This window comes from Triturus cristatus, chromosome 8 (assembly GCF_964204655.1).
Source record: "Triturus cristatus chromosome 8, aTriCri1.1, whole genome shotgun sequence".
Classification (NCBI taxonomy): domain Eukaryota; kingdom Metazoa; phylum Chordata; class Amphibia; order Caudata; family Salamandridae; genus Triturus; species Triturus cristatus.
In genome coordinates, this window is record NC_140591.1 from 1,689,064,021 (window position 1) to 1,689,078,349 (window position 14,329).

The 14,329-nt window shown below is 46.7% G+C and overlaps 1 protein-coding gene across 4 annotated transcripts in view; it reads right to left on the minus strand.

The window, feature by feature from the left end:
• The window catches only part of LOC146808616 (NACHT, LRR and PYD domains-containing protein 12-like), a 493,486-nt gene that overhangs the window by 114,785 nt on the left and 364,372 nt on the right, over positions 1 to 14,329 (minus strand). For 3 of the 4 annotated variants that reach the window (XM_085623628.1, XM_085623629.1, XM_085623631.1), the window contains one exon: positions 9,276 to 9,446. The exons of the other annotated variant lie outside the window; for it this stretch is intronic. In XM_085623628.1, coding sequence (XP_085479754.1) covers positions 9,276 to 9,446 — 171 coding nt within the window. The remainder of the gene's footprint in view (positions 1 to 9,275; positions 9,447 to 14,329) is intronic. 4 annotated transcript variants of the gene reach the window in all.

A 14,329-nucleotide genomic window follows, 5' to 3' on the forward strand; every position in this document is an offset into this window, starting at 1 on the left:
GTGTTGGTCAAGACTCTGAGAGTGTTCCTGTGGACGATGGCGATTCCTCCTCCTGTTCCGTTGGTGCGGTCCCTGCGGGCAATCTTGTAGCCGCCCGGGATGGCTAAGGCGATGTCGGATGCCGAGGAGGGGTTCATCCAGGTCTCCATCAGGAAGGTGATGTCTGGGGAGGTGGAGTCGAGTAGGTCCCAGAGTTCCATGGTGTGTTTGCGGGCAGAGCGGGTGTTGAGAAGGATGCATCTGAGGTGGTTGCATTCTTTCACGGTGGGTGGCTTGGTGGATCGGATGCTGGTGAAGCTGCAGTTCCGACAGGAGAAGGGTCCTTGGGTGCACTTCGGGGTGGCCAGGAAGCAGGTGTGTGATTGTCCGGTGTTGAGTGCGTGGAGGGTGCTGGCATCATAGCGGCGTCGGGTGTTGTGGTGTTCGCGGAGACAGGGGTTCTGGCGCTGGGCGCAGTCCAGGCGCAGACAAGCTTGCCATAGGCGGGCCTTCGGCGCGCCAGCGGCGTGGCTGAGCAGCGGCCGCCATATGAAGGGGAGGTGGGAGGTAGGAGCAGCTGGGAGGAGGGAGTGGATGAATGGACGAGTGGGAAGCGGGGCCACAGGGGATGCAGCGACGGGAAGAACGGGGTCAGGAGCGGTGAGGGAACAGAAGACAAAAGGGGCACAGGGCGCAGAATACAAGGGGGAAGGAGGAGAAACAATTAAACAATATAACAACAGACACAGTACAGTACAAAGCAGGTGGCGGGGCCACTGGGGACACAGCAGCGGGAATAACGGGGGCAGGAACAGCGAGGGAACAGAAGGCAAAAGTGGTACAGGGCACAGAATACAAAGGGGAAAGGAGGAAAAATGGTCCAATTAAACAATAAAAACAGAAGCAATACAGTACAAGCAAACCTACGGCCAACCACTGGCCACCAGGGATGAGGCGCAGGTGGTAGTCTGCGGGTGGAGGAGGGCCTCGAACTCGCAGCAGTGGCAGCAGCAGCGAGCAAGGAACACGGGCACAACAGGTGGTACTGTTGCGGCGTGGGGAGCGACCTGCCTGGAGCAGGGTCAAGGGTCGCTCTCCTCACCTCGCAGCGCCTACCATAAGAAGGGGAGGTGGGAGGGAGGGGCAGCTGGGAGGAGGGAGTGGACGAATGGGCGCGTGGGGGTGGGGTCACAGGGGACGCAGTGGCGGGAAGAACGGGGGCAGGAACGGTGAGGGAACAGATGGCAAAAGGGGCACAGGCCACAAAATACAAGGGGAAGGAGGAAAAAGGAAACAATTAAACAATATAAAAACAGAAGCAGTACAGTACAAAGCAGGGGGTGAGGTCGCAGGGGATGAAGCGGCGGGAAAAACAGGGGCAGGAACGGCGAGGGAACAGAAGGCAAAAAGGGGCACAGGGCATAGAATACAAAGGGGAAAGGAGGAAAAACAAAACAAATAAACAATAAAAAACAGAAGCAATACAGTACAAGCAAACCTACTGTAGTGTAGTTCCTATATTCCCAATAGGCTGTGCGCATTGGAATAATATACACTATATATTTGACATAGGACTGAGCTCAGTATGCCTCTATTGAGTATACTAAACTTAATTGTGAGTGCCAGCTAGCTCAGAGGTCACTAGAAACCTTCTCGAATACACAAGAAGGGATTAGTTTCTGACAACCGCATAAACATGACAACTTTGTTTCCCTAGGACTGGAACAAGCATCTTCTGAGTCGTGGAAACAATAGATAACTATTTTACTCAGTCAATCGTGCATGCTTCGTTTCTACAGAGTTTGCAGAGAAAATAGAGAGAGACGGCTGTTTCAATAAAAGGGTTTATTGAACAGTCTTCTTTATCATGCAAGAGAGGTGAACTGCTACAAATGTTAAACAGAATGCAAAGTATAATGCGTACAGCGTAAACAGTAATATAAAATAATACTATATTAGCATTGTCTAGTGCTATGACATATAAAAATACATACATAAATAACACGGGCTAAAATACTCAACTGGTGCTTCTAAAATACGCCTACCCCAGTGTTCCTAACCTAAGTCTAGTACGAGGGAAGAGGTAAGTATGGTCTTTAGCATAGGTTTAGTTTTTGCCAAGGATTGCCAAAGGTTTCTCTAGGTTCTAATCAGTACCATACCTTAGAATGAAGGAGGTTTGGTGTCTCTGTCTCGGACTCGATTTCCCAACACCCCGCAAGGGGAGTCAGAAACACTGGAGCTGGAATCTCAGCAGAGGAGGACAGCTTCCGATCAGTGCGTCAGCTGGAGAGTCGGCTTCCTTCGGCACTTGCTGTAGCGAGGTGCATCGGGCAAGTAGGCAGTCGATCTGCACCGAACCACACCGTGCTTTGCAATAGCAAGTGAAGGTATATTTATACATTGAAGGTGTTCATGCATAATAAATGAGTTTTTGGAGAAATCAACATCCAGGCTAGGGGAAGTCCCTTCTGCTTAAGAGTCTGGTTTTCGAAGAAATCGTTGTGACGTTTTGGTGAACGGATGGAAGTAGCCATGCCTGTATTTGGGTAGCATGGGCTATGCCTAAATAAGGGCTTGATTTCTATGCCTATATAAGGGCAACACGAATTGTACCTATATAAGGGCATGAATTGGGAAAATTCATTCGGAAACTAAAACGCCATACAACACTACGGCCGACCACTGGCCACCAGGGATGAGGTGCAGGTGGTAGCCGCAGCGAGCAAGGAACACGGGCACAACAGGTGGTGCTGTTGCGGCGTTGGGAGCGACCTGCCTGGAGCAGGGTCAAGGGTCGCTCTCCTCACCGCGCAGCGGCCGCCATAAGAAGGGGAGGTGGGAGGGAGGAGCAGCTGGGAGGAGGGAGTGGATGAATGGGCGAGCGTGGGGCGGGGCTGCAGAGGACGCAGCGGCAGGAAGAACGGGGGGCGAGGAACTGCGAGGGAACAGAAGGCAAAAGGGGCACAGAGCGCAGATTACAAGGGGAAGGAGGAAAAACAAAACAATTAGACAATATAAAAACAGAAGCAATACAGTACAAAGCAGGGGGGCGGGCCACAGGGGACACAGTGGCGGGAAAAACGGGGGCAGGAACGGCGAGGGAACAGAAGACAAAAAGGGGCCACTAGGGATGAGGCAAAGGTGGTAGCCTGCGGGTGGAGGAGGGCCTCAAACTCACTGCAGTGGCAGTGGCAGCAAGCAAGGAACACGGGCACAACAGGTGATGCTCTTGCGGCGTGGGGAGCGACCTGCCTGGAGCAGGGTCAAGGGTCGCTCTCCTCATCGCGCAGTGGCTGCCATAAGAAGGGGAGGGAGGAGCAGCAGCGAGGAGGGAGTGGACAAATGGTTGAGCGGGGGGTCGAGGCCACAGGGGACGCAGCGGTGGAAACAACAGGGGCAGGAACAGCGAGGGAACAGAAGGCAAAAGGGGCGCAGGGCGCAGAATACAAGGGGAAGGAGGAAAACGAAACAATTAAACAATATAAAAACAGAAGCAATACAGTACAAAGCGGGGGGGCCACAGGGCACCCAGCGGCGGGAAAAATGGGGGCAGGAACGGCGAGAGAACAGAAGGCAAAAAAAGGCACCGAGCACAGAATAAAAAGCGGAAAGGAGGAAAAACGAAACAATTAAACAATAAAAAACAGAAGCAATACAGTACAAGCAAACCTACGACCAACCACTGGCCACCAGGGATGAGGCGCAGGTGGTAGCCTGCGGGTGGAGGAGGACCTCGAACTTGCGGCAGCAGCAGTGAGCAAGGAAAACAGGCACAACAGGTGGTGCTGTTGTGGCGTGGGGAGCGACCTGCCTGGAGCAGGGTCAAGGGTCTCAGGGCTTTGTGACTAAAACTCCAGCCTACGCAGCCGATATCTTAGTTGCATTGGCGGATCCAATGGTCACTACGCAGATAGTGGAGCAAGCAGCGGAAAGATCTCCGGCTATTCCCTGAACCGACAAACAGCGCAGTTGGTAGTGAAGCATCTTGTAGTTACCCAAGACCCAAGGGTGGCAGAGCAGGTGTTTTACTTGGGGATAAAGATAGGGGCAAAACTTGATCAGGTGGTTATGAATAATATGAATCCTATTTTAGTCAAGCATAACTGGATGTTGCGCGTTGGCATAACCATCATTCGTCTATAGTCGGCCACTGTAACATCGTAAAAATGCTGCTCTTACCAAAGATTTTATACCTCTTCAGATCTAGCATGCTTGAGTTTGACAATACTCTTGTGTCTAGATTCATATGGTCCTTTGGTAACACCAGGAGGGCAACTACATTTTGAACCTTATCTAGAGAAAGAGGGGCCTCCCGAACTTTACAAATTACCATCTAGCTGCAGCTCTGCAAAATATGTGGGTCCTTCTGAGTAATAGGGATTAAACACCAGAGTCCACATGGGGCGTGCCATTTATAGTCAATGGGATCATAAGCCAAGGATTCCTGCTAAGACCGCTAGAGCCCAGCTACTACAAGAATGTCAGGGTTAAGGTCTTGGGAGCTGCCTACAAAAAGTGGACCGAACCAAGAAAGAAGATTGGCATTGGGAGATGCAACTGGCACACCCAGCTCCAAAAGAATCCCTCAGTTCCTCAATCGCTCCAGGACACTTGTTTTACTAGATGGGAGAAGCTGGCACTATGCAGATTGGGAGACTTTTTTCAAGATCAGAGGTTTGTTTCATTGATTGAACTCAGGATTAAGTTTGACCTGAATTAAAATGAGTTTTTTAAACATCTGAAATTTGCAGCTTCTTAACCAAAAAAACAGGGGGACCGGCTAGGTTCAAGAGGATACCACTTAAAGATCTTCATCGGGGGTTGGGAAGACTTTCGATCAATGTAATATATGATCAGCAAACGGGCACCAGATGATCTTGAGTAGTGTAATGTCAAGTGGCAGGCAAAGCTTGGGTTAGATGAAGATAGCTTTCATGACTCCCTAGAGCTAGGCTGTGCTGTGCTATGCTCTTCGGGCTGCAACCACAGCACTAGAAGACAGTCTTTGACTTATATTTTACCCCGGCAAAGATTGCCAAAGGGGAGGGGCGCGGAGTGGGTCAACTGGCCACGGTGTCAATGTTATGCAGCAGATTTAGTCCACATGTTTGGTACATGCCCTGCATTACATTTATTGAGGTTGCATTTTTAGGGAAGATAGTTAATAACACTCTGGATCTCACCCGTTGATTGATGGTATTGGGTGGATATTGGGTGGTATTGGGTGGGTGGGTGTGGACCCTGATCTTGAATTGAGGGGAGGGGGGCCTTGATGTTCATCGCTATGGCAGTGCTGTGGACTTGCATTGCCTCAGTTTGGTTGGACACGTAGGCACCGTCCTTTCAACAGTGGCAAGGGAGGTTTTCTCTATAGTTCAAAGACTGCACTTTATAAACGTAAGGGGGGAAGGATCTGAGCCCCCTTGACCAGTGGATGCATTCTCAAAGAGAATAAGGTATAAGCAGGACTAGATCTTGGGCTGTACATATTGCACGCACACTTTAACTAATTTCGTTATCTGTGTATTACAAATAATATGAATGTAGGGTTGGCAGTATTATTTGCCTGTCTATCTATGATTTGTATACTTTGTAGATGATGCAAATATAATGCTCTCTAATCTTTCTCTGACCTGGTTTTTTACTGCTTCTCAAAACAAAACCAGATTTGTAAAGAGAAAATATTCAAACTGTCAATAAAGACATCAAAGAAACACCCCTCTCCCATCCATCAGTGCAATGAAAGCATCACTTAGGATCACACAATCTGCTCACAGGAAAGCTGGGATTGTAGTTTATATTCTTTGTATTTTCCTGCAGATTGCTACTTTCATCGATACAAATCCATTCTACACACAAAAGATCTTTATCCAGCCAGAGCTGTGTAAAATAGTTCCAGAAGCCGGGATACATGTAGGGCACTTCCTCACTTGGAGATATTGTGATATTTCACAAAACTGCAAAGAGACCTTTCAAAGGGACACACCCAGCTCTCTCAGCAGGAGGCTACTTAAAAAGAACTGTCTAAAGCACTTTTAATGCCTTTTAATCCAGGATGGTGGCAAATGTCTAAATATATATATATACAGACATGCGTGCACACACTCACAGACCTACCCACATTCAGTCTCACAGACATACACACACTCTGTTTCACTGACCTACACACGTCTCACAGACATACACTCATTCTGTCCCACAGACCTACCCACATTCTGTCTCACAGGCATGCACACATTCTGTCTCACAGACCTATACACACTGTCTCACAGACTTACACACATTCTGTCTCACAAACCTACATACATTCTGTCTCACAGACCTATACATATTCTGTCTCACAGACCTACACATATTCTGTCTCACAGACCTATACACTCTGTCTCACAGACTTACACACATTCTGTCTCACAGACCTACACACATTCTGTCTCACAGACCTATACATATTCTGTCTCACAGACCTACACACATTCTGTCTCACAGACCTATACATATTCTGTCTCACAGACCTACACATATTCTGTCTCACAGACCTGCACACAATCTGTCTCACAGGTACACACCGACACACACAGCTGCACAGACACACTCACACATGGATACATCACACTTCCAGCAGTGTTGTCATATGACAGTTATGACCAGCTGTCATTGGGCTGTCAAGAGGCTGAGACGGGACTTTAAGGGATGATTAACGACGTGTTCCACCTCCTACACCCCCTTCAAGTTACGCTCCTGACTATATACGGTCAGATGTTCTTTCCTCACTGTTCTGTCCATGTCCATCACTAATATGGAAGTTTAAGGCCAGCAGCAGATCTGTTAATGGGCGAAGCTTCTAGTGGGAGAAGGTGCCAGGGCAGTTATGGGCAGATCTGCGCCGTTGTTAACAATTTACTCCAAATACCTGAAAAACAAGCTCTAAACTGTGCCCTTCTGCACCATTAGGGGGGCTTGTTCCAAACTCAGTTCTCAGGCTTGGGTACCCCCACTTCACAAACCTCACTTATTAATCCAGCAGAGATGGAGAGAATCGCTTACAGACACTCGGGATCTCCACATCGTTTCAGAAGGGTAAGCAATAGAGGTTTCTCCTCACTTCCAGGAACCTCATTTCGTCCCTACTCCATGGCCATCGGTTCCAGAGAGAAGGGAAGCTCTTCATGACTCCATCTTCTTCCTCATCAAGATGAGAGTCATAATTCCTGTCCCTTCTCGAGAAAGGAGGAGAGGATGTTATTCCCCTGTATTCATAGTGAGAAAGAACTTGAGAGACTACAGAATGATCATCGATCTCTGTTTTCTCAATACCTTTATCTGGAAGGTACTTTTAAAAATGAACCTTCTTCAGCAGGTGATTTCATTAATTGGGTAGGGAGCTCTCCTGACCAAAATAGAATGCATGCCTGCATGTTCCCGGAGCACCGTCCCATCAGAAATGCCTTGGTTTTGCCATGGACAGACAGCACTGACAGGTCCAAGTATGACCTTTCGGCCTCAAGATTTCAGGGTGTTTACGAAGGTTCTTGCTCCAGTTCTGAAATTACTAAAATCTCAGACAATTACCGTCCATCCTTATCTGGACAATTTGTTGACCCAGGCCTTAACCAAGGAACAGGTTCTCAGAAGGACTCAGATCACAATTCAGACTTTACAGAGCGTAAGATTTACTATCAATTGGCCAAATTTCCACCTGGCGCCATCCCAGAATCTGGAGTATTTTGGAGAGGTTTTTGACACCACTACAGGCTGTGTCTTCTTCCCAGAGACGAGGAGAAAGAGTCTTCGGAGTCACCTAAGAGACCTATCAGTAGGATTGAAAGCGCCAGCAAGGCAATGGCAGCAGGTTCAGGAGGGATACAGTAAGAATCTCTTTTGCTTCGCTAGAGCCGTAAGTTCTTCAGATTCATATTCTTTTTCAATAACTAAGTACAGTTTCTTGGTTTCTTTCTTTCCCGTAAGCAGTAACTCTAAATATTGTTCCATGGCCTCGCCGCCGCCAAGGGATGTCATCCTTCATACCCTGAATCGTTGGATGCCTCAGCAGAAAAGTTACAGGTATATGATTCCTGTGACAAATGCAATTCCGGAGCTCTTGGCATGGTGGGTGGACTCCCTAGAAATGGGTTCAACCCCCGTATACCAACCCTGTAGTCCTTTCAACCGATGACAACAGTGTGGAATGCAGCTGTGTCTCGGTCTCTTCTTCCTCTTCTTCTCTAAATCAGGATTTGACTCCAATCTCAGCACCATCTATTGCCCCTGAGGGCAGTCGTTATCAGGGGAGTCATCCACCTTCAGGCAGATTACATGCGCGGGGTATTTCCGTGTTCTGTATCAAGCCCAGCAGTATTCCAGGAGATCTCTCAAAGGTGGGGGGCCTCTCAGGAGGATCTATTTCTGAGCCTCAACAACGCTCACCATCAGAAACTCCTCACAAGTGTAGGAGCCTCAGGCAGCTGGGGTACATGCCCTGTGCACTACATGGCCTGTGAGCATCATTCCCCTATGACACACAAGTCCCTCTTGAGGCTAAAGCTCTCTTAGGAACAGCATCTGGTTCTTAGTAACGGAGTCCTTACAGGCTCCCAGAAGAACCAGAAGGACCTCCATAAACAAAGCGTACAATCGCCAGCGGTCGTGCTTTAGTTCTTGTTGCCCCTCAAGATCCATTTCTGCAGCAATAGCATCAGCTCCAGACATATTGTTATTTTTACAGGATGGTTTGAAAAGAAGCTTGCAACAGCCACCTTTAGATGAGAGTGGAGAGCTTTAAGATCTTTCATAGAGTCCTCGGGGGACCTTTGTAGCGTTCAACCCTTAGGCCCAAATTTATTAAGGCTTCGCATCGCCTTTGTGCCTCGCAAGAAGACGCAGGGTGAACCAAAACCTAGAATGAAATTTACCAAGTCGCGCAAGGCCCGCTTGCCTGGCCCTGTATGGCTATGGAAGTTTAAGGCCAGCAGTGGATCTGTTAATGGGCCGAGCGTCTAGTTGGAGAAGGTGCCCGGGCAGTTATGGGCAGATCTGCGCTGTTGTTGACATTTTACTCCAAATATCTGAAAAACAAGCTTTGAAGTGCAACCTTCTGCGCCATTAGAGGGGGGCTTGTTCCAAACTCAGTTCTCGGAGTTGGATAACCCACTTCACAAACCTCACTTATTGCACATATTGTATAGTTATGGAACGGATGTGCCTTTTCCAAAACATTATAAAATATATGTGTGAGCCCAACCTACAATGTATATTTTAGAAATCAATGACGTGATAAGAACTGCACAGCTCTGTACCTCAGTGTCTGTAGTTTGCAGTCAGGATGTTTTAGGCCTTCACACAACTTCTTCACTCCACTGTCTCGCAGCTCATTGCCGACCAGGAAGAGCTCTGTGAGAGATGTGTTTGTTACCAGGACAGAGACGAGGTCTTCGCAGCATGAACCGGTGAGGGCGCAGTAATCCAACCTTCAGGACAGAAGAGATATGGAGAGGAGTAAAGCAGATCACAGACAGGGGCGTCACAACTTCAGTTTTATCTTCATTTCATTTCCTTCCCGTCCTTGCTCCACTCTAGTGACACATCCCACCTTACACATCCGACCACACCCTGTTTATTTAGGAATCTCATGAGGGGAGTACTCAGACTGGCAGGGGAAGAGCTAAATGGACATATTAAAAAATATGATAATGAGTGTTGTATGCTGGAGACCCTCTGCTGTGGTGTGTATGGTCAACTCACAACTTTAGCAGTTGTTGCATCTAATTGTATATTTACACGGGTTGTGATGCACAGAGCGATCTTTTTGTCAGAGGTCCCAGTGGGACGAGGTGTTTACTCTGCGGTGTTCATACAGAAGAGCAATGTGCCCTGCAAGGCTGGAGGCGTTTGTCCTGCAGTTCTTCTCTGAACACAAGATGACAGCCTTGAGCCATCCACAGCTATTACATTTCTAATTTACACATTATCTTTTAGTGGCCAAGATACAGCTCATTAATCTTGAAGTCACAAGTTGTGCCCAGCAGTGCCCCCTGTGTCCCGGAAGTGGTTGTTTACTTCCTTCCTACAAGCCGTGATGGTGTTCAACAGGGGCTGTGGTGAAAGAGGCCTCTGCTGTCCTGAGTTTATGAAGTGACAATCCTGGACAAGGCCTCACACACAGATCCGCCTCTGGGGGTGTCACAGACATGCAGACAACCCTTCAGTGTGACCCTGGCTCATGGTCACCTGTGACACTTCCAGGAAGTGCGGGTGCAAACTGTTCCCCACCTGCTGCTGAGATCCAAGTGCAACATTCAGGACAGAAACCATGCGAGGTAGCTCAGCTGGTTAATGCACGTGTCCAAGTTCTTTGGGTAACCTGCAGCCATTCATTTGAATGCTGTGTGTTTTCAGTGGCCCTGCAGCCGTGGGAGGGGCCCAAAAGGCAGAGGAGTTTGAACACGGAATTATTCCCAGCGCTTCCCCCGATGCCTGGGTGCTCTTGCGCATGTTCTTCCGTCCTACGGGCTCTGCGATGCTCTGCATCAGCTCCTCAGCAGCGACGGGGGGCCACGAGCAGCCAAGTCCTTGTCCCGGGGAGGGGAACACCCTGTCACCCTGAACACGGCCACCAGAGATGCACAGAACTGCCTGGGGGGGCTGTTTGTTTACAGTGCAGTGCAGGCAGGGTGCAGTGTGACTGCAGTGTGCAGGGAGGCTTCGGCTATAAGGATGAAGGGCTGCTGTGGTGACAGGAGTGCTGGCGGATGAATTGGAGCAGTGGTGTCAGACAGCAGAAGATGTAGTGTGCGGGGGGGGGGGGGGCGCCCGCAGATGTAGGGCAGCTGTGCGGACAGGGTATTGAGGGAGACTGCGGATGCAGTGTTGGAAGGAAGACAGTGCTGGTGGTGTGCTGTGGATCCAGGGGAGCAGTGGCTCACGTGCGGGGGGGCATTGTTGGCTGCCCGGTGAATGGTAGCTTGAACTAGTAGTGCCTCTGTAGGACACCCTGCTCTCCAAGGAGCTGGGAAATGGCGCAGGATGTGACCGCGGACAAATATTGCGCTTGATCCATGAAAGTTTGCACAGTTCCCCATCCCCCCTGCATGCAAAGGTGTCTCCTAAGAGCTACAATATGTCTGTTAGTGATATGTGCCGTCTCCCTCAAATAAAAGCAACACACTAGAGTCCCTCAACGTTGAAATAATTATTTAATTTGATTTCCTGATGGTTCGCAGACCAAATATCAGCTCTGGAAATATTGTGATACAAAATTAAATATCGATGTCAAAATTATTCTACACTTATAACTATCAAAATATCGGAAATAATATTGTTGTCACTTATATCACTGTATAAAATATCGTTTTTTAAATATATGTGGATTTAAATAGTAAATATTAAATATAATATATAACAGTAATATAATCAAAATAACATATTTAAACAAATATAACATTAAACTGATTTAAACAAACTTAAATATGCCTATATATATATGATATATTTGATTTATACTGTGAGACTCTACCTCTATGCTGACTACTTTGTCATTACAAGATGGCTTTTAAATACTTTAGCTTTATGATATAATATATTATGTTCTTTTGATATTACAAAAAAACATGTATGTTTACTGGTTTGTCTTTTTAGGCGCGAATTAGAGACACTAATTCAATTAACATCTCAATTTACTGGTCAATGTATCAATTATATTCAGTATAAATTGACGTTACAATACAAACACCCTTGGAACTCTTTTCTGATCCGGATGACCGCATAAAGACGAGTGCAGACTACTTACGTAAGTGTGTTACGGGCTTTTTCATAACTGGTCGTCTGAGCGTCTACTTGGCTTATTTAGATAAGGGGTCTAAAACCGTGTCTACTACATTATAACACTCGTTAGGGGAACCTGGTAAAAGTATACTGTGTATTTTGGTGCTTCCTTAGACCATCTTAATATGGCCGCCGATATGACCGATTGTAAAATGATATATCGTTTGACTTATAGTGTTCAAACACTCTGCACTTTAGTAACATTCCATTTAATCGATCGGGACCAACTGTCCGCGATAAAACCGGCTTTTTAGGTCTCGCTTGAGACAGCGCTTTAGCGCTGCTCTCGCGAGAGCTTTTGTAAAAGGGGGATCTGGAAGTGCAAACTAGTGCTTTTCAGGCCTCCAAATACAGTGCATGTGTGCCGGGCGCGCGCACCATTTGGCAGCCTGAAAGCACTAGTTCGCACTTTCAAATCCCCCGTTTACAAAAGCTCATTTCGCAGCCGCTTTGATGAGAACATCAAAGCGGCCGGAAAGTGCTCACCATTTGCCACCCCCTCCCTTATCCCACTTCCCTCACAATGACGACAGCTTGTTCACCCTTTCGTTTTACTCAAATGGCTTTTGGTAAGGCAGGCTGTCGTCTCCAAACCCCCTGCTTCCCACACATCGTTACATTGATTAACGTTTCAAGGAGGGAAGAAGGCCGTGTCAGGGAGCATTTAGTGCCACACTGATTGCTATTAAAATGTTTAAGAGTGGTTATTTTAGTTTTCCTTGCCTACTTATAACGGAGTATTTAGATGACACTGGTGAACACTAGCGAGATCTGAGCCGCTAACACCAACAGACTGATTATTCACACACATCTATTTGTCTGTCTCCCTGTCGCACAAATTTGACTTGGCCAGTGTTGTAATATATATATATATATATATATATATATACTATATATATATATATTATCTTTGCTGCCATTCTCGACTTTTTCCTGAAGCCTTCAACCCTTCGCTTCACCACACCCTCCCCCTGCAAGACAACTTACTCCCACCTTTTCCTGCTTCTACAGGGAGATTAAAACATTCCCCTGTGAGCTCGAAACTCAGATGTCCTCGTAGCTGTTTCTCGCCCTTCCATCTCTGGTTGTATTTATCCCCTTCACCTTGCTTTTTTTGCACAGAAATACAAAACTGTGCATGTTATAATAAAGTCACTATGTATCAAAGCACCAACGCCCTGAGTTTGTAATATTGTCTAAAAAAAAAAAAAAACGATGTCCGTCATCAGAATTAAAGGTGTGAAGTCATTTCCTCAGTTGTCATTGTTATCGAAGGGAGCGTGATGTAATTTCCTCTAACTCGGTGTTCCGATTATGCCTCTGCCTCCGCACATGATATGGATAAAGATGTTCTGACGATAATCACCATATTTCTCGGATGAAAGATTTAGATATATTTAGATTTCTCTGTGCTTTCGGCCGCTGAATTATACATTCGTTGCCACTTGAAAGTCGAGTCTTCAAGCAAAGAATTGAAAACTTCATAAACGGTTGCATGTGTTTTATACCTTTTCATTTAACATATATGCCAATATTAATAGATACGGTATGGCAGTGTCCAAAACCTCGTTATAGTGCAATGAAGATGAAATGCATTTTTTTTAAAAGATGTACTTAATTGCAATGCTTGGCTGATGAATGCACCCAAAAAAAAAAAATGGGTGGGAGGTCAAGAGCAGGGAGAAGCAGGTCTTAAAAAAAGAAAAAAAAAAGAAAAGAATGCACCCAAATCTAGCATTCATATGTATAGAATTGGCTACATAACATGCAAGTATTTGATTCAAAGGTGGTCTGCAAGAAGATTAGCACTTTTTCAGGGTTGTAGTAAAAAACCTTCTTGACTGGCCCCTCTGTGGTGTCTTTACTGGGGCTATGATTGAACTGGGTAAATGACCTGTAGACAATGTTGGTTTATTGTTGTTTACATCCATTGCTGTGGGAACGGGGACTTGATAATTATGCACTAAAGGAGTAGTATAGGCTCTGAGTCGCCACTGTTGCCTCAAGTGTGCATTTTGCGATGCAGCGCGCACTAGGAAATTCGTTTTATTTATTTAATTGTTTACTTACCTGCAATTATCCATATTCCGGTTTTTAGAACCCCCCACCCTGTCCCTCCCCCGCCCCGCCTTACCGCCCCACGGAACTCCCTCCACGGGCCGCGGCTGTTGGTGAGGTTGTAAAAGGTATTTTCGTGCCTGTAGAATTTTTCAGTTGTGCCTCTCAAATTGTGGTTCTGCAAATGAGTAATTTGTTGTTTTTGTTTTTCTAAGGTAAGACAGTCACGGTTTTTACTTTTCTATGTGGCTGTAGTCATTCAAACGAGTTTTACTTACTCATTTTGCGTCCCAGGGGATTTGCAATTGTGGTATTATTCCCAATTTATTCAATATTCCTTTTGGTTAGGTGTTTGATGTTGTAGGTTTTGGGGACTGTGGACTTGGTTTAGTGTTGAGTTTAAACAGAAAATCCTCTAATTTCTAGGAGAAGTCCTAAATCTGCAGGATATACAAAACCAGGAATTTATCTC